The sequence below is a fragment of the Falco cherrug genome, chromosome 3 (assembly GCF_023634085.1).
Source record: "Falco cherrug isolate bFalChe1 chromosome 3, bFalChe1.pri, whole genome shotgun sequence".
In the NCBI taxonomy this organism is placed as follows: Eukaryota; Metazoa; Chordata; class Aves; order Falconiformes; family Falconidae; genus Falco; species Falco cherrug.
Genome location: NC_073699.1, coordinates 53,543,847 through 53,565,054, shown reverse-complemented (window position 1 = coordinate 53,565,054; position 21,208 = coordinate 53,543,847). Strand labels below are relative to the sequence as shown.

At 43.6% G+C, this 21,208-nt stretch overlaps 1 protein-coding gene and 1 long non-coding RNA gene across 2 annotated transcripts in view; one reads left to right on the top strand and one right to left on the bottom strand.

The window, feature by feature from the left end:
- Positions 1–17,134, bottom strand: part of B4GALT6 (beta-1,4-galactosyltransferase 6) — a 37,227-nt gene extending 20,093 nt beyond the window's left edge. The window contains exon 1 of the mRNA XM_055704291.1: positions 16,878–17,134. Coding sequence (XP_055560266.1) covers positions 16,878–16,992 — 115 coding nt within the window. The 5' untranslated portion in view covers positions 16,993–17,134. The remainder of the gene's footprint in view (positions 1–16,877) is intronic.
- On the top strand, positions 16,987–19,663 carry LOC129735549 (uncharacterized). The gene is made up of 2 exons (XR_008731260.1): positions 16,987–17,102; positions 18,499–19,663. It is a non-coding gene; the product is annotated as an uncharacterized LOC129735549 (long non-coding RNA).
- The last annotated feature ends 1,545 nt before the right edge of the window (positions 19,664–21,208 follow it).

Here is a 21,208-nt window from a genome sequence, read left to right as displayed (position 1 = left end):
TTTTCACACTGCAGAACTCACAACCAGGAGGCCAGTCCCCAAGCAACAGATAACTTTAGGAGAAAAAAGCCCACCAGTTCTATTGCTGAGATGCCGGTACTTGGTATGGAATACCTCTTTGGTCACTACACATCAGCTGTGCCAGCTTTGTCCCCTCCCAAACTCTTGCCCACCCCCAGCCTACTTGCTGTGGGGGACAAAGTGGGAAACATAAAAAGCAAATGCAGTTAAGCAACAGCTAAAACACTGTGTTTATCAACACTTTTTTTGGTCACAAGTCCAAAGCATGTGTCTTCAGAGACCTCTTTCTGATAGCCCATAAATCATTTCATTAGCTGCTTCTTGTTCCTTTTTCATCAACACTACAAGTCCCTGTCTACAAACTTGCTAAGAATACCATCTTCCTTAATGAGCAGATCATAGCTCTTTCTTCTGCTTAGGTGTTCACCACCCTTGTGAATTTTTCTGGCTGCTACCAAATCACACTGATTGCAAACACTTCAGTTGTTAAGAGAGGTAGATGTCACTACACACACAGTGACAGAAATTATGGACACTGTGCAGACAGTAAGTATACTCTCCAGACATGGTTGAGATGAAAGACCTGCTCCAGAAGTCATTGTAAGGAATATTAGAAAAATCTACTCAAGCATATTACTGTTGCAGTCTTATGAACATGATACAGTACAGAACTGAGACTAAGACCTTCAAACAAGTCCACAAGAAAGTCAAGAGGGCCACATAACTGTTCCAAGTTCCTATGGGAAACTTTACTGCAGTCCAGATAATGCAGACATAAACATTGATAAAACAGATTTTCCACAAAAGCATCCACCTCCCCTTTGTTGAAGGACAACTTGCTTCTGACAAAGAGGAGAAAAAGTAGAACACACACCTTTGTGAGAAACAAAGCTAGAAAAGATTTCTCTCAAAAGCAGGCATCATGAAAAGACAGAATTACAAAAACAACCAGGCAAAGTCTGCTGCCACCTTGGCCTAAGTATTCAAGAGCTGCCTCTTGCTAACAGGAAGATCTAGCCTTGCCATGTTTTTCATCAAGCTGTTCTTGCAGTCTACCCCAATCCAACACCTCCTCTTCCTGGCTGATCTCCTTGTCACCTCACAATCCAGCTATACACTAATATAGAAACACAATGAAACATCTTCCTTTCTGTGCACTCTTTGCCCCGGCTACCTGGGTCTCCAGCACAATCATGGTTACAAGGAATATAGACCTGACCAGTTTATTCCACTGGCATTCTACAGCTGCTTAGGTAGCAGCACATGCTCAAGTAGCCAATTAATTACTTCAGAAGCTAAAAGCATCAGGCAAAAATAAAAGATACTAATTTAGTCCTAAAATTAAGTCTCATCTACTGTCACAGGTTTGTTGGCAAAGACCTGTGGAAAAGAGCACAGTTCACATGTCACATCAACCAGCAGTGACAGCAACTAGCGTTCAAGAGAATCCACGAAGGCCAGAAGCATAACAGAGAAGCATCTCTTTTTCTGCTAGCATGGTGAGGGAAAAGACTGACAGCAGAATACCAAGGATGACTTCCACAACAATCCTCTTTTCAGCTGTCGTTGGTACTTTAATACCAGCCATCTTCCTGAGCTTGTCACAGGTTTCCACAAACCTTACCTATACCATCATAAGTATGACCCTTAACATGCTGGGGTGCCCCCTCAAGTGCCTGTACACTAATGCATGCACTACAGGGAATAAACATCATGACTTAGAGATCTGTGTGCAGTTCCACAGCTACAATCTTATTGGGATCACAGAGACATGGTGAGATAGTTCCCATGACGGGAGCGTTGCAACGGACAGGTACAGGCTGTTCAGGGACGACAGAAGGGTAAGACAAGGAGGGGGAGTCACCCTTTCTGTGAGAGAGCAGCTGCAGTGCATGGAGCTCCGCCTCAGGACAGAAGAGGAGCCGACTGGGAACTTACGGATTACAATTAAAATTACCTTTAATCCTAACCCATAAATGGGTGTCTGCTACAGTCCATCTGACCAGGAAAAACAAGTGGATCGTGCCCTCTACAGACAGATATGAAAACTGCCTTACATTCACATGCCCAAGTCCTCATAGGACCATGACTCCTATAGGTCTAGGATTTAGAGAACAAGTCTTACAAGGAACAGCTAAGGGAACTGGGATGGTTTAGTCTGGAGCAGATGAGACTCAAGGGGGATCTTACAGCTCTCCTCAGCTCTCAGGAGGTTTTACACAGATGGGGGCTGATATCTTCTCCCAGATAACTAGTGACAGAACAAGAGGAAATGGCCTCAAGTTATGCCATGGGTGGTTTAAATTGGATATTAGGAAAAAATTCTTCACTGTAAGGGTGCTCAAGCATTGGAACAGGCTGCCCAGGGAGGTGGTGGAGTCACCATCCCTGGAGGTGTTTGAAAAACACGTAGATGTGGTGCTTAGCAACATGGTTTAGTGATGGATTTGGCAGTCCTGGATTAACAGCTGGACTTGATCTCAAAGGTCTCTTCCAACCAGAATGATTCTGTAATTCTATAGGGGACTTCAACCACGCCAGTATCTGCTGAAGGGACAACACAGCCAGATCAAAGCAGTCCAGTAGGTTCCTGGAGTGCACTGGTGGTAAACTTCCTGACACAAGTGACAGAGAAGCCAAGGGGAGGTGCTCTGCTGGACCTCACACTCACCAAGAAGGTGGTGCTCATTGAGCATGCGAAGATCAAATGCAGCCTGGGCTGCAGTGACCATGAGATGGTAGAGTACAGGATCCTAGGGGCAGGAAGAAGGAAACGCAAGCTCACAATGCTGGACTTCATAAGAGCAGACTTTGGCTTCTTCTAATATCTGCTTGGAAGAATCCTATGGGATAAAGCCCTCAAAGGAAGAGGGGGGCAAGAAAGGTGGATAATATTCAAGGATCAACTCCTCCAAGCTCAAGAGAACTCCATCCCAATGAATACGAAGTCAGGCAAAAATGCCAAGAGGCCTGCATGGATGAACAAGGACCTTCTGGAAAAAAAAAATCAAACACAAAAAGCATACCAAAAGTGGAAACAAGTACAAATAATGTGGAAGGAATAGAAAAACACTGTCTGGGTATCCAGCAGTGCAGTTTGGAAATCTAAAGCCCAAATGGAATTGCATCTAACCAGGGATTTCAAAAACAACCAGAAGGGTTTCTATAAGTGCACAGGTGACAAAATGAAGACTAGGGAAAATGCAGACCCATTGCTCGATGAGACAGAGGACCTAGGTGCACAGGACATGGAAAAGGCTGCAGTACTGAATGCCATCATCGCATCTGTCTTTACCAGCAAGACCAGCCTTCAGGAATCCCAGGTCCCAGAGACCAGAGGGAAAGGCTGGAGTAAGGAAGATGTAGTCTTGGTGGAAGATGAGCAGGTCAGGGAATCTTAAGCAAACTGGACATAAGTCCACGGGCCCCAATGGGATGAACCCATGAGCACCAAGGGAGCTGGCAGATGTCATTGCAAGGCCACTCTCAACAATCTTTGATTGATCATGACAACTGAGAGAAGTGCCCAAGGACTGGAGGAAAACAAATCTCACTCCTATCTTCCAGAAAGGCAAGAAGGAGAACTCAGGGAACTACAAGCTGACAAGCTTCAACTTAATCCCTGGAAAGGTGATGGAGCAACTAAACCTGGAAACCATTTCTCAGGTACATGAACAGTAGGAAAATCATCAAGAGTATACAGCATGTCTCCACCAAGGGGAAGTCATGCTCGACCAATCTGATATACTTCTATGATGAAATGACTGGCCTCAAGCGAGGAGAGAGCAGCAGACATTGTCTGCCTGGACATCAGTAAGACCTCTGACATTGTCTCCCATAAGATCCTCATGGACAAGCTGTTGATGTACAGGCTGGATGAGCAAACAGCGGTGGATCAAAAACTGACTGACCAGGCCCAAAAGGTGAGGATCAGGAGCATGTTGTTGGAGGCCAGTGACTAATGATGTACCCCAAGGGTCAACACCAGGTCCAGTCCTGCTTAACATCTTCATTAGTGATCTGGATGATGGGGCAGAGTGTACACTCAAAAAGTTTGCTGATGACACCGAGGTGATAAGCCATGCTGCCCTCTAGAGGGACCTCAATAGGCTGAAGAAATGGGCCAACAGGAACCTTATGAAATTCAATATGGTGTGCAAAGTTCTGCACCTGAGGAAGAACAACCCCGTGCACCTGGTGCATGCAGCTGGAAAGCAGCTTGGCAGAAAAGGACCTGGTGGACACCAAGTTGAACATGAGCCAGCAATGTGCCACTGTTGCAAAGCTCAGTGGCACCCTGGACTGCATTAGGAAGAATGTTGCCAGCAGATCAAGGTGATTCTTCCCAGCCCTCACTCAGCACTGGTGAAGCCACACCTGGAGTACTGTGTCTAGTTCTGCACTCCACTGTAGAATAAAGACATGGACATACTAGAAAAAGTCCAACAAAGGGGCCATGAAGAAGACAAATGAATCTGAGCATGTCTCCTATGAGGAAAGGCTGAGAGAGCTGGGACTGTTCAGTCTGGAGAAGAGAGGGCTTAGAGGGATCATATTAATGTATATAAAGGGTAGGTGTATAGGTTGTGGGAAAATTACTTGGGGGGGGAATTAGAGAAAACTAGGACCTAACAGAAGCATAGGATTATAGAAAGTTTTTTAGAGTAAAATATAGCTATCACTTTCAGGGTGGTTGGCATGCACAGAATCTACTTTACTGCAGCTGCCTGAGCAACACACCTGCTGATAGGAGTAACGGCAGGTGGAACAGAGTGGAGACCCCACGGCCAGGCTCTGCTGTGCTCCCTGCAGGAATGGAAACTTGATGGCACCACACAGCTGATAAGCTGCACAGCAGTTGTCACGTGAACAGTATACGAGATGTCCACTGCTGAGCCAACCACTGTGGCAAAATTACTCTTCTCGGATGAAATAATCTCATTGTAACACTAACACACACCTCCACCAAAAAGTGACCTGCCTCCAAGGTACTACTACTCCTTACTGGGAACATGATATCAATTGGTAAAAAAAAAAAAAAAGTATGACTAGAGTCACTCAAGCTGCACCTGAATTTAAAGAAAATGGACTAGTCCTGGACTGGAGTAAGTCCAAAGGAGGGTCAGGAAATTGTTGTCAAAACTCCCAAACTACCACACACTGGTTCAGTGTTTTTTTACAGTTGTCACAAATGAGGGGACTTCTAACCAAGGCAGTCAGCCTTGGGAACAATGGGAAACAAAGAATGGATGATGAAAAGAACACTGTTAAAAGTTATGCCCATGGAAACCTCCAAGTGAGGAAGTTCTGGCTGCAGGAAGAGGTAAGTTGATACAAGTGTTGCAATCAAAGAAATCTGGTTGACAGTAGAACACAGGTAATGTGGTAGCAGGAGATCGTGAGCTCCAACTCAAACAGCCCCCCCAAAAGAGGGCAAATCCCTGACTGGAGAGCACACATAGTTAGTGAAAAACTTCAGCAGTGTTACCTGAGTATGCATACTAATTTATATTAGAAGCAAGAAACTTTTAACCTATCCTGTGATGAATATGCAATGTACTATGAAGTATAAAAAGTGGACAAATGCGGGGAGAAACTAGGAAACACTGCGTCGTAACTTCTGGGATCAGCTGATGGGCCAAACCTGTCTTCTCCCCCATAGGGATGCCTGCTGGATAAGAACTTTATTCTATAACTAGCTCATGCTAGCTGTTAAGTGTGTAGTTTTAAGCTTGTTTTACAGTCAGCATATTACCACCAGCAATCTTCAAACCTTACACTGTCACAAACTTGTATTTTGTAAAATAAAGATCTTCAGCTGAAGTTCATTTTTTATAAGTCTCCAGAGATCTGAGTAGTTGTGATAAGGGATTGGACTCAGTGACGCTGTCAGCGGAGATCCCTGAATAGATTGGTCGAATCACCCTCCAATACAGTGGGCTGTCAAAACACAGGTAGCGGACAGGCTGGTCAGACACAGGGGTCTCATCTTCCTTCAGAAACTGACAGGCTGATCAAATATAAAGGGTTTGAGGAAACCCCCCTGCTTCTTTACATGACATAGGTATATAATACATATGAAGGGAAGGTGCAGAGGACAGAGTCAGGCTCTTTTCAGTGGTGCTCAGCGACGGGAGCAGCAGCAGTGGGCACAAACTAAAACACGGGAGGTTCCACCTGAACATCAGGAAACTTTTATTTACTGGGAGGGTGACCGAGCACTGGCACACATTGCACACGGAGGTTGTGGAGTCTCTATCCTCAGATGCTCTAAAGCCATCTGGACATGGTCCTAGACAACTAGCTCCAGGTGGTCCTGCCCGAGCAGGGGGGTTGGACCAGATGACCTCCAGCAGCCTCGTCCAGCCTCAACTATTCTGTGATTCTGTGATCTGCTCCCACTGTAGTCTTTCTGCATCTGTACCAACCATCACTCCTGTCACAGTGCAAGACAATGCACAAGCCAGGAAGGCAAAATTCCACACTTAACCAAAGAAAACTTCTAACAGTGTAACCACCTAGAACTAGTTTCATTCATACTCTTCCTATTTCATTGCACATCGTCCACGGTAAGTAAGAAACAGCACTTCTGATGCAAGAAACACACCGAATCCAGACTGTCACAGTTTACAAGGTAAGCAAATGTTAAGTGTAGTGCAGGATATAAAACAATGCACCTACATAGGACACATTGGAATAAATACCATACTCAATGTTCCACCTAAAGCAACTGCAGCGTGAGCATGAACTCATACCTAATTCAGATGAAACTTTCACTAGTAATTGATCCAGATCTGTATCATCAATCATGAACACAGCCACACAACAGTCATCAAAAGTCCTGGGTTTAGGGCATTATTTAACACTCATTCTGATAAAGCATGTTAGGGCATTAAAGGGATCATCCTGTATTTCAGAGGAGATGTTAAAAATATCAGATGGATCATCTTTTTGTCTCCAGATTTTAGAGCTCATTAGTTATTAATAGTTTTATGTGTTAGACCGAAAACATTACCATTGGGGGGAGGGATGAATTAATTCTTAAAATATAAAAATATCTGTTAAAACAGCTCAATGTTTTTATGTCAGGTAGCTTCCTGTTATTTAAATATTCACCCAAGGACTACTTACAACTTTTTTAAAGAAAAAAAGTCTCTTCACAGATCACTCTCCATTAGGGAATCAAGCTCCTTCCAAGCAGTACACTTAAAATTAAAGCAATTCTCACAACACTGCATAGTTTATCAGCCCTTACCTTCACAGAAATAGCACAACACTCAGTTTTATATAAAAAATTAGTAATTTATCATGCTGTATAGGTACACTAAAGCAAAGCCAAAACAATGTACCATGCATTTAGAAGCAATCAATGTAGTAAATCATACAACAGAACAACTGAAGTTAAAACCCGATCAATGACTAACATTCTGAAGAACAGTAGGAAGTTAGAGCTGTGATTATTTTAACAAGACAGTCAGAAAAGCATTAACTAAATTACCAACTATGATATCTTAAATGCCAAGGAAAAGATGAACAGACTTGGAGATCATAAGTTTCATTTCAAAATGCAGCTTTTATCATACAAAGAAAACCCAAAACCCTAAAACACACAAGAAAGAAGCTTTATCTCAAGAATGCTTTCAAAGCAATTACTGAAAAAAGTTACCACTACACACCTTTCAAAAATTAGATGATCATCAGTGCAGCTATAGCAACATTATACACTGATCTTCCAGAAGGAAAAAAAAAAAAACAACACCAAAACAACCTGAAAAGCTCAGATAAGAGTTACTTCACAGAGAATCCAGGGATGCTGCAAAATTCAAATCCAATAAATGTATCTTTACAGAAAACAGGTGCCCCCAAAACTCATCTGCTAGTTAACACCTGTTTTCACAGGACTTTTGAAAAGCACATTCAACACAATGCATAAAAATTGATATGGATTCAACTAGGTTAACAAAATTCTCCACTAGTAATTGTAAATGGGGAATCATCTCATGGGGACGTTTCTGGAACAAGTCCCACGTGGATCTCTTCTCGTCTCAAGGTTATATGATATTATTCTCAGCAATACTAGAGTTATAAATACACTACTGGCAGAGTTCATGTGTGGCAAATTAACACAAAAGTGTTAAAGATTAAATTCTACAAACTACTCTGAACATACAATAAGTAGAGCTCAACTGAAGATTGCTTCCAAAACATTACAGTTGTGATTCTAGGAGCTAGGAATATTTTTCACAACTACAGGATAGGGACTTTAGTTTGTTAAACAGTCATTAAACAATTTTGCAGTGAAGAACAATACCCAAAGTACTGTAAAACTGCTGTAAACTGGATCCTAATCACAGACTGAAATACATAGCAAACATCAACAAATCCTATAGTAAGTGTTCAACTTCCAGTTTTGTTTGTTTGGTTTTTACACATTTACTGTTAGCCAGAAGTGGTTTTAAAGCACACAGAACAATCAGAGAAAAAAGCAGCAAAAAACCTGTATGCCTTCAAACATTTTTACTTGATTTGCTGTTGAATATTTAACACCAGTTTTTCACTATTTTTAATTTAACAATAAACCCCAACTTATTTCATAGGGATGGCGAGACTGCATTTGAGTCTGTACAGGTATACCTCCTTGTAAGCAAAATATATTAGAAAGATACAGATCACTTCAATCTGCTGAAAATAACAGCAACTACCCATGTTTTCGGAGCCCAATAAGGATCATTCATATGATGCAGATGTATGAATCTCTAAGAGCTACAACAGACAGGCTTCAAAATTGTTTTTATTGGTGGTGTTTTTTCAATACTCCAGATAATCTCTGTATACTCACTGCCACAAAGGACACGTCAAATGGATGAGTCCTCTGACTGCAAGTCTGAGAAATGGAATACATGTCAGTTCACTATTTATTGGAGCCAGTAAAAGAGGAAATCTCATTGATCAGTCTCCATTTATAGATGAAGAAAAAAAATTAAATCAAAATTTCTTTCTATCCTGGTTTCAGCTGGGATACAGTAAATTTTCTTCTTAGTAGTTAGTACAGTGATGTGTTTTGGACTGGTGTGAGAACAATGCTGATAACACACTGATGGTTTTAGTTGTTGCAGGGTAATGTTTATGCTAAATCAAGGACTTCTTGATTTCTTGGGCCCTGCCAGTGAGAGGGCTGGAGAGGCAGAGGAAACTGGGAGGGGACACAGCCAGGACAGGTGACTCAAGCTAGCCAAAGACGTATTCCATACCATGGGACATCATGGTGAGCATATAAACTGGAAGAAGAAGAAGGAAGAGGGGGACCATCTGGCATTATGGCATTTGTCTTCCTGAGTAACCGTTGCATGTGCTAGAGCTCTGCTTGGAGCCCGGCTTTCCTGGAGACGGCTAAACACCTGCCTGCCAATGGATGCAGTGAATTAATTCCTTGCTTTGCTTGCATGCACAGCTTTTGCTTTACCTATTAAATTGTTCTTATCTCAACCCTTGAGTTTTACATTCCTTTCTGATTCTCCTCCCCATCCCTCTGGGCGAGCGGAAGCAAGCAGCTGTGTGGTGCTCGGGTTTAAACCACACCACTTTCTCTAGCAGTATTTTTAAGCATGATAAATGATACGAAGTTTAATATAACTTCTAACAGATTTGATACTATTCTATCCTCCAATCTCAAGCTATTAGCTGATTATATAGCAAGGCAAAAATAATTTCTGAGAGCATATCCTACAGAAATTTAAAAATCAGCATCGCTGTAACCACCAACACTACAACTTAAATATTTGGGTTTTTCCTTCGCTTGAGTCAGATTCAAACAGGTAAATATTTTTCCTTTAATTTCTACTATAGCAAAATTTCAACTCCAATTTTAAAACACATAGTTAAATTTAAATAACACATTTTTTCAATGAAGACTGTTCTAGGCAGGTCACCTTTGGACATCAACATTTAAATGGTGATATTTTAAGCCTAAGCCTTGCCAATTCTTCCGTAACTTTGTTTTAATGAGTTCAGTTACTGAGAAAAGTAGAAAACTAGTATCTGTAAACTGAATATTCCAAGTATCATCATAAATTAAATTAAAAAAGAATACAGGCACAATGAAATGAAGGTAAAGAAGGACAACTGCAAATTTAAGAAAGTGAACTCACCATTGGGGATACCTTGCAAAAAAACATTTTTTACTTGAAAGTCCCAAAACCAACCTCTGCACTGTATTCAGAAGAATCTAGCACTGGATCTCACAAGATGCACAATTATTGCATGATACTCTCCATAATATCATTACATAATTTGAACACAAAAGATTACCCAAAACAGACTAAGCTGTACAAAAGTAAGCAGAGACAGTTACTTATAGAAACAGTCTTATTAATGCAAAGGCAGTAGATAAGCTATCTTTTACAACAGACAGATGTAGAAATGGTTAAAGCTTTGGCCGTATCAGTAAAGCACAATAGCTCAAATAAATATTTCCAGGGCATACAATTTCTCCTCCTCAATGGACAAGAAGAACACATCCAAATAATTGTCTGGCTTAAGTGAAAACTCATTTCCCATGAGGTCTCATAATTTGTCCTTCTGAAGTCAGCTGCACACCACAAGTGCTTGCATTATTTTTTTTCCGCTTTTCTGACTGAAAGTAACACCACAAGATGAACACTCCATGAATTCTTATGCAGGCAAGTTCCTTGACTAATAACTAGGTATACCTAAGGGCTTTAGAAAAACTATCAGATACACATGCAAAACAACTGATTCAGAAAGAAATATGCATGTTTAGTCAAAGCTTATCTCTTGGTAAAAATGAATGACTGAACTGCAATAACTTATTCAGCATCAGGTGCTAGGAATGACTGTGCTGGGCCAACATAATGGAAAAATCTTTGCAGAATAAGTCAGAAAACTTACCCATGAAACTGCCCGCGTTCATAATGATCTGAACCCTTTAGTCAGAATGCCAAGGAACTTTTGATCACTGGAAATCAGTGATCAAGCAGAAAAATGTGCAGAGGGGTATAAGACTTACACAAGAAAAAAAAAGGGAAGACCCTATTACTAAAGTCTCTCTGTTAAAGGGTTTGGTTATAATTTACGGAACTGAAGGGAAAAACTGCAATGCCAACAAGAAAGACCACTGCAGCTTATGAAAGTACTCCTGACTCCAAATTAAGCCTTTAACAACAGGTGCACCTTAATAAAGGAATATAGCTGAAAATAGCTCCCGAACACCAACCAGGTTTGTAGTACAAACATTCCCTGCAGGAATTATGAAACAAAGTGACAGACAAGTTTCATTCACTCAAGAAACTCACAAGAAACCCATGAGAACAATCCCCTAGAAAGGAGTAAAAGGTGGCGCTAGCAGCAAAAAAAGCCCCGTGAACATCTTCCACATCCTGCAAAACCCATCAAAACCCATCAGCCTTTTATCAGATATTTCCACACAGCATTAGAGGAGGAGAGTAACAAAGGATTTGTTTTGTTTTAAACAGGCTAGCTGTATTATTTCTATTTCAGTGCAGCCCTTGAGCTGCATTAAACTTATTGCCTTGAAGACACAGGCTCTATCACAAAACCCTTAGACAAAGTATTACCATCCGTGTATCATTGTGGCAAACAATCAACCGTATGTTGCCCCGTATTAGCAACGGCATAACCAGCAGATTAACAGAAGCAACTATTTTCTATTCAGCAACTTGTGAAACCGTATTTGGGGTACTGTGTCCAGTTTGGGAATGCCAGTAAGCAATAGAGATTAACATACCACAGCAAGCCCAGATGAAAGCTTCCAAGATGGAGCATATGATATATGAGTAGAAACTGAAATAAACAAGTTTTTTCAGTCTTAGGTAGAAATGGCTAAGGGAGGGATGATTTTTTTTTTTTTGCTGTCTTCAGCTATGTAGAAGTGTATAGAGATGATGAAATTGAATGCTTGGAGGTACACAGGGAAAAGACACAAGGCAATGAACACAAGGTGCAAGATGGGAAATTATGATTACATGTTACAATTTTCTCACAGTTGTCAAACACTGGAACAGGTTTCCTAGAGAAACTGCAGAATCTCCATCCCCAAGTTACCCAAAACTCAACTGGACATGGCCCTGAGCAATCTGATCTAGTAGGATCTGCTTTCAGCAGGAGGTTGGATCAGATGACTTCCAGAGGTTCCTGCCAATCTAAATTATTCTGTGATCAAATAGTAAGTCTTTAGAAATGCCAGAACTTCCACAGATGCCAGGAACAAAGGATATTAGCACAAAGGCTGTGCCCGTATCCATGGGCTCAGCACCTGGAAGCACTGGCAACCATTTATCTTGCTGACAGCATTTTCAGCTCTTTCCTCCATTTCTGCACACATTCAAAAAGGAGTGATATCACCCTTTCCTATTAGGAAAATTATTTCCTAATAACAGAATAGTAAACAAGTTGGTATCAAATTGTGAGTAAAACCAATGGAGACACTTCCAAATTCCAGCTAGCCTGTGCAGCTGCCCTTTGATTACAACTGCCAGAAAAGTAGTAAAGTTTTAATAAGAGAAGCAGAAGACCAGAAGAGAGAAAACAAACAGTAGCTGTTTTTAACTCTTCGACACCACTCCAACATTCAGTATTTCTAGTTACTGATGTCAAAGACGGACTGCATCTTCCCTGATGGCTGCACTGTTCCATAACTAGTTTTTATGAGAACTACAAAGGGCATCATGTCCAAGCTGGCCTAGTTAGGCTGCAATTTACTACAATATTTAGAGCTCTTCTACCCAATCCGGTAAAGGTTCTCTGCTAGAATTAGACAGAAAGAAATAACCCAGAGATGAGTAAGAGATCACTTTCTGAGATCAGTTATGCTGTCTAATGTGATTTCAGTTGTGAAGCTGATAGAAAATGGGAAAAGCAAAGAAAAAAAAAAATCTCTGGCAATACTCAGATCAGCTTGACAGTGAAATAAGACCAGCAAATCTTCTCCCAGTCACCACTCCCTTACTACTTTGTCTTATTTTCCTCACCTTTGGATTCTTTCCATGACATAAACTTGAACCTAATTATGTGTTCTGAATAGTTCTCGGCACCAGACATCAACTATTTGAGTCCTGTTTATTAGTACTGTTACCTACCACACGAGAAAAAGAACATATTGCTGCCAAAGATTCCTGCTCTCAGCTAGCTTCTTCAGTCTCTTAACTACAATATATATGGGTATTTGTAACTTCCAGTGAAGTTACAAGCCATCTTCACTGACCAATTAAAAACCAGCAAGTTCAGTTTGTATCTTTTCATTTCATGTAACAGAGAAGGAACACCAGGTAAAGTACTGTCAGAAAAGTGGCCTTTCTGGAGAAGTAGCACCCCGTTATCTGCTTCCATTAAACACATGAGAAATGTTTTCTATCATTTTACTTTGCCATCCTATTCCTCTAGGCTTTGCTTCAAAACATCCACTAAATTAACCGGGCAAAATGAAAACCAGAAAAATAGTTGTCTTCTATAATCACTAATTAGAAACTAATCTGCTTCCATGTTTGAGCTCCTCTGACTATCAAAAGACCACCTGGGTGCTGAGGCAGGGTCGCAGTCATCTCTACCTCATCCCATCTTCTATTCTTACAGAAGAGAGGAAAACAGGCACGTGAACCACCCCAACATGTTGTATGAATTCTTATATAAATATAATATATATAAATATATAAACCCTGTATTTTTAAATTATGTGATTATACATTGTAAGTCTCAAAACAGAACAGCGCCTGAAAACCTGAAATTTAAATGCTTTTCCTCTCCTCGTATTCTGAAATACATGGCATGGCATAAGTTTCTATTTCCCAAAGAACTTACATTCTGCGAGACCTCAAAAAAAAAGGGAAAGAAATCAGTGATGCACAAGTAATTATTGTGCAAATAAAAACATTTAAATATTTGACAGAAATTATTAAAGACCTTAAAATAAGTAATTAAGATTCTTCCCTCTAAACAAAACTGTCAGTATTCCAAATCAACCTGAACTGCATTTGTCATAAAACCTGCAATTTCACTACAAACTGCAGTAATTCTACTTTCTAATTAGTGTGAAGGACAGAAGGAATGTGATAATGACCTCTTTGAGAATTTCCCCAGTACTCATGGTTTACTTGTGCAGACATCTCCTCCCTTTGATAAGCCAAGCTTGCTAGGAGGGAATCCCACTCTATTAGCCCATAAGAATTCAAATTTTCACTCAGCTTTGTCATCTCAGGAAGCAATTCTGCTATATAACACACTTATTTTTCCCCTTCCACTTTTCAGTACACTGCTGCTCCATAAAACATTTGGGAATCCAACTTCTCCCTCTCTTTTCAGTTCCTCTGACCATCAGGAAGAGAAACCAGGCAGCAAGCAGCTCCAGTTCCCTACAACACAATTAGAACTCTCCTCCTCTCTGCCACTGTGACTTGTAGCTTTTTTAGGAAGAAAGTGTTCTTATGACCCAAAGTATCTTCACTAAAATGTATCCATACACATAAATTATGACAGATCCCAACTACGAACAGGTAAGGTGGCTAAACCTCCATAAGCAGCCTTAAGCCTTCCTTCTCTCCACACACAGCTTTGACTTAGATGCAACTATTTCATCACACTCAGGGGAAAGGAGCAAGCACACTGAATTCTATCACAGCATGCAAACGGCATGAGCATACAGCATAGTATTATTAGATGAATCATCTGCCTATAAACTTGGGGGGTAGGGTGTCACTGAGTTTTTTGAAAATCTTCTATTCTTATAACTTACATTTTCCTCAAGAATACTGCCAGGATGCCTGTTGGTTTTAAAATAATATTTGACCTTTGTTCTCTCCATTCTACACAGCAACGTTTCCAGAAGCAAATTCCTGGGAACTCACCACATCTGCAAGATGACAGGCTGAGATTATCAGTGTAAAACTCTCCTACTGTACTTTACCATTTTCTATATTCCCTCCCCCAGTAAGACCAGCATAGCATGGCAGCATGTCAAACTGGATCCAAGAAGTGCCACAGACAACAAGTAACTTCAATATCGTAAGGTTTTGGTTTGTTTAAACTGGATGAGTTCACAACACAGCTGCATACAGAATTAGGGCAGCACACTACTGATCAGTAGGCCAGAAAGAGCCATAATCTCACCCACTGAAGACACTAAACCACAGCTTGCAAGGGCTAACTGCAGTAGACATCTGAGATGGCAAGAGAAATCAGTTTCAGTATGCTTTTTTCCTTAAGGTTGATCAGACCTAATAACCCATTCCAAGAATACTTTTGGTGTATACTGTTGATTTTGTTTCACTCCTGGTACAAAGGAAACTGAACAGACACGTAAACCCCAAGACCTGAGCAGCAAGATGAGGTCGGGAAAGAAAAAACACTGGAGGCTCTGGTTCTGAACAAGATACTGCATAAGCCTTGTTTAGTAAGAAAAGACACCCATCGAAGAAGAAACATTTAAATAATGAAGTAAAACTCCAGCTGCATACATTATGCAAGATGTTAATAGTTTCACTTATAAAGATGTGGAAACTGCACTTTGCTTTCTAAATCATACACCAACTGCTTACAATTAAAGTCTGCTCTTGATACTGCACTCGTGTCTCGTAGAATATGTCTAAATGGACCCTAGCAGCATCATTCTCACAAGACTAAATTACATCCCTTTCAGTGGGGAAACACTGACAGACAAGAAACTCAAGAACTCCAATCCAAATCCATGATATATACCCTAATATTTTTTTTATATTTATTTGAACTGTAGTAGTAATTGACAGGCATGCCAATATTGTATGACGTGCTGTAAGTGTGGGAGAAGTAATTGTACCTTGAAAGGATTTTACAAGCTAAATGGAAGATTGTGAACAAGAGGAAGCCAAACAGCATAAAGACACCAGTCAACAGGAAACAATTCCTGCAAATTCAGTGGTCAAATCAATGTGGGCATTTTGTAGTGATGACTGCAGAGAGGAGCTTCAAGCACTGAGGACAAAGAGCAAGACAGTTTTACAGGTATTTAGGTAGCACCTGATAAGCAATAAGTGCAGGAGAAAGTGTCAATGTTCCCTGGAAAAGAGGGAAAGCATTGCCTAGCCAACAGACACCTAACACAGTGAAACACCCTACAGGATATGCAACCAGCTCCGAAAGGATCATCCAGTGAGAAAAAACCTGACGGTCTTCCCAGAAACAGCAGAAGAGCGAACTAAGGAAAACAGGGGTGGGTTTTTTTTCTGTCCGACACAAACTTGCACAGTTATTTTACATGGCTTTTCTTAAAGAAACTGTTTGTCTGCCCTCTGAAGTGGTTCTTTCAGGAGCATAAGTGAACAAACTATAAAACTTCTTCAGATAGATCCCACTGACATAAGTAAACAACAAATTTCAAATTACTTCTCAATTTCTGTTCACACGTGCTTTATTATTAAAGCAGTTACTAACGATTTAAAAGACGAATGCATTCGAGTAACTCCAACAGGCGGTTCCGCAGTCCTTCCCTGGTCTCTACCATGAATTTGTAACACGACGAAACGGTGAGCTGCTTTTTTGCCTCACTTTTCCGGCCTGGGAGGCAAGAACACCATTTACCTACCTCGGGATGGCAGCTGAATCTTCTAGAGCATTTGAAATCAACAGAACAAAGATGCGAGATTAACACGGGCTACCGCCGCCGCCCCGACCCTCCCTCGGCGGGGGGCTCGGCGTTTCGGCACCCGAGCCGCCCCTCGCCCGCCGCCGCTCGCGCCCCCCCCGCCGCCGTGCCCGGCGCCAGAGGCCGCCCCGCAGCGCCCGCCGCCCCCCGCCCGCGGCACCCCCCCCGCCCGCACCCCCCGCCGCCGAGGGGGCGGCTCCCAACTCACCGATCCCGGGGGCCACATAGATGAAGTAGAGGCAGGAGGAGGAGAAGGAGAAGAAGAAGATGAAGGCGAGCATGGAGCGATTGGAGACCCGCAACACCTTCCGGAGCAGTGGCATCCTCCCTCCGCGCCGGCGGCCGGCCGCCCCGCTCAATCCCGGCGAGCCGCGGCGGCGCTTCCCAGCGGGAAGACGCGGCCCGCTCCTCCCATGGATCGGGCAGCGAGAAGGTGACGAGGGGTCTCCGCTCGTCGCCCCCCCCTCCCTCCCTCCCTCCCTCCCGCCGCCTTCCCGGGAGCGGGCGGGCCGGCGGGGGCCGGCAGGGGCAGCGCCGCGGCTGGAGGAGGAGGGAGGGCGGCGGCGCGCTGCGGCCGGCCCGGCTGCCCCCCTGGCGGGCGGGCGAGCGGAGGGGGCCTGCCCTGCTTCGCGCTGCGCCTCCGGACGGGCTGAAGCGCCGCCGCGGCTCGCAGGTGGCGGCCGGAGCGGGGAGGGGCCCCTAGCGCCGCCGCGGGGCTCGGGGGCCGCTCCCGACGCTGCTCATGCCGCCGGGCGCCGCGGCCGCCCGCTCTCCCACCTGCTGCCCCCTCACCAGCGGCGGCGGCGGCGGCAGCAGCATCCCCGCCACCGGCGGGCAGTCACCTCCGCGCCCGGCCCGGCCCCGCCGCTCCCACCTCCTCCCGCACCGGCGGGGAGCGCGCTGCAGCCGCGCGACGCGGCCCGGCCCCGCCCCGCCCAGACCCGGCTACTGCGGCGGTTGGAGCGTGCGCGAGCCCCGGCGCGGCGGCGGACTGCAGAACTGCGGCGGGCGCGCGCCCGTCCCGCGCTCCGGCGGAGGGGGCCGGGGGGGCCGGAGGTGCCGCCGCTACACTGCGGCGGCGGCGCGCGTGCTGCCCTGCGCCCCCGGCCAATGGGAGCCCGGGGAGAAGCGAGCCCGCCCCCCGCGATTGGCTGGCGCGTGGACGGGCGTTTGTATCACCGGGGCGGGGGGAGGGGCGCGAGGCGGCCAGGCCCGGCGTGGCGGGGGTCCGGCGGGTGCCCGCGGGCCGGCGGTGCGGGCGGGAAGAGCCGTTGGGCAGAAGGGGGGCGCCCCGCGCCGCGCCGTGCCTGCTCCCCTTCCCGCTCCCCAGGCGCCCCCGTTGTGCCCGGCCGCCCGGCGGGGGTGCCATTCCCGCGCCCCGCCGCCTCGGCCTCTGGCGGGACGCGGCGGGGAGGGCCGCCGGACCCCTCGGGGCCTCGGCCCGCGGCGGCGGTGCTGCCCTGCCCGCCGCTTCCCCTCGCGGCCGGTGCTGCCCCTCGGCCGAGTGCGGCCGCAGGCGGGTCGCGTGGCACTTGAGCTGCGTCTAGTGCAGAGCAGTTGGGGATGGGGGTCGCCGCAGGGCAGATGAGTAAAGCGTTTCCTGAAGGTTTGGCCACACTTGCGCGTTCACATGTGCTGAATTCGGATGTGATAGCCTACGCGCTGCGTTAGCAGTCTGCCCTCAAGCCCGTTGCACGAAAAAGGCGTTTTAAAAGTCGGTAACATAAGCTTCACATCAAGTAGCTATTTCTTGCTTTAGCAACTAACCGCGGCTACCACAAGTTGCTAGGCGATGGGGTCGAGTCGGTAATCTCTCCATTCCTCTGCAGCACGCTGTCACTGACGGGAAGAGGTGTGCCAAGGGCTTGGCGGCGGGCCAGGATGTGCTTGAGTGCACCTGAGATGGCAGCGGAGTCCAGTTGTGTAAGAATCCAGAGCTGTGCTGTTAACGTGCCTGGACTTTATTCAGAGAATGAAGAGAACAGAGATGCAGAATTGCTTCCCCCCTCTTCCCCAAAATACAATTTCGTCTCAGACGTTATACGTGCACTATGATTTTTATGCAATGGGCATTAGTGACAACTACATTTTGTTTCAGCAATGACTGAGACAAGTTGGTTTTGTTCACCCAGCACAGCTTATGGGCAAGTAGAGTTTATCCTTTAGGCTGAGGGGATGACCTGATCGCTTCTTTCACTTCAGTCACAGGCAAAGAGCTTCCAAACACCCTGCACGTTTCCATATCAATATTTTTTTAACATAAATTTAAAAGCCTAAAGTCAGTTGACATGTAAATGTTGGAGCTAGAAATACAGAATTACAGGTTAATCAGTGAAGTAGTGATGCAAGTAAGTGATAATAATAACAAACCTGCCTGTTTACTTAAAAGACCTTTTTACTTAAACAGTCAAAAAGCGGTAGGTTACTTTGTCCTCCAGTCTTACGAGATGTTGAACAGGAACATTTCTATGTACAGTAGAATACAGTACGCACAGTAACAATCTGTAGCCACATCACGGAATTTCCTTATTGTCACTGCTTCAGAGCATAGACATACGAATTTCCCAGTAAGGGTTTCCATGGGAGAGAGAAATTCTGCTTCCTTCAGCTCTGAAACACAGATTTGTCAGTAATATTTTGATGGATGTTATTGCGATGGGTAAAAGATAGATAGACTGAGCAATGCATTTTGTCACAAAATTGTTTCTGAATTGCCAGCAGCGGCTATGTAACTTGATATATGACATTTATTTTATTGAGCAGAGTGTAAAACTAGCTATAAAAATACAACATTGAATTACTATATACATAGATGGCTCAAATTTGAAGCTTCATCTGACTAATACAGAGGGTCCTATAGACATAAACTTGGGATATGAAGAAAAACTGTATCTTTATGTCTTGCTACTATCTCACGTTAAATTAAAATTTGTGTGATGCAATGCTGTTACTAGTTTATTTTTATGTATTAAAGCTATTGATTTGCTCTAAAAACTGAGTGTTAATTGACATGTGCTTCTCTGGTATTCCATTTTTATTTGTGTTTTTGATGTTGTCTTGGAAGTTTTGTTTCTATGCTGCAAACATAGAGAAGGGCAGTAGAAGACCAATGCAGTGACAACTTGCAGAACCATGTTGGAGACAAGAGTGAGATCCATGGTACATGAAATCTTAAGACGGGCCCTAACTTTTTTTGGGGGGAAACATTAAATGGTGCCATACACATCACTGTCTCTGCATAAATAAAAGCAAGTGCCATGTCTTCAGCTCAACAGTATTAATTTTGTTTTAACTGCTTAGACTGTTAGCTGCACTTTTGTAAGACTTTAAATGCTACTGTGACGAGCCTGAGAAAACCTGTGGAATAATAAATTAAATATATAGAGACATTTGTGGAAGAATATAAAAATGGAATTTCAGAAGATAGAGGTATCATGTTTAAATAAATCTTCAGCAGCAAGACACTGCAGGAGCAGCAGCATGCCTCACACACAGTTGTGGTAGATGACTAGGCCCAGGTATCTGCTCTGAAAAGAATACTTGAAATGTCCTCCGTCTTCTTTAAATATTACTTTCTACAGTAAAAATGTTACCACACAATAAGTGGATCACTCTTTGAATGTCACAATATTGCAATGTACTTAATATTGTCAGAAAAGGAAATTCCATCAAATATGCATTGTGCTCTGCTCTATTTCATCCTGCAATGGAATTTATGCAGAGAAGTTCTTAAACACTTGTAGCTTACTCTGGAAGAAGGTCATAGTTCAAAAAAGCTCCCTTCTCATTCCTGTTTTCATTCTAACCATCCAAAAGTGAATTTTGTATGGATCAACAAGCAAAAAATCAGACAAAATCTCACCAGAGCAACAACTGCAAAACTCATGAATGTCTCCAAAGCTACAATAATAAACACAATCTGTCAGTCCTTCCAAAAGGGTGTATATTTCATCAAGTCCAGCAAATGCTGCCATAGGAAGTACATGCATGAAACTAAACTAACATGCTTCTCATGTTGCATGGGCACAGTTGTGCGTGGCGACGTTCTCTTAACAAAATCAGGGCACTGCTCTGTTGGAGAAAAGTAACAGCACTTTTTTGGTTACAGGAAAAGAGAGAGGTTTGATGCTTTTTCATCTGCTTCACTTCTGGAATCCATTTGAGAGTGATACCCTAAACCATTGTGGCTTTATAATTGTGGATATAGGGTGCTGTGAGACAATGGGCAGGAAGGAATGCCAGAAGACCTTGAGGAAAGCAAAAGTATCTCAAACTACTGTAATCACCAAGTGTAGAACCTGAGCCCGACAAAAGCGTCACTGAAGCTGTGTCACAGGTTCCACTATCTAAGGAAGTAGAAAGTGGTGTTCTGCTTAAATCATTTGTTGGACCTGGGGGTAAAACAATACACGTATGAATGTGCTGCCCATATAATGTCCAGTTTTACAGTCTGCAATACTAATTTAAAATCTCACATTTTGTTCTCCAGGTCACTTACTGCTGCATGTTTATGTTATTTCTTATTGCTCATACCCAGTC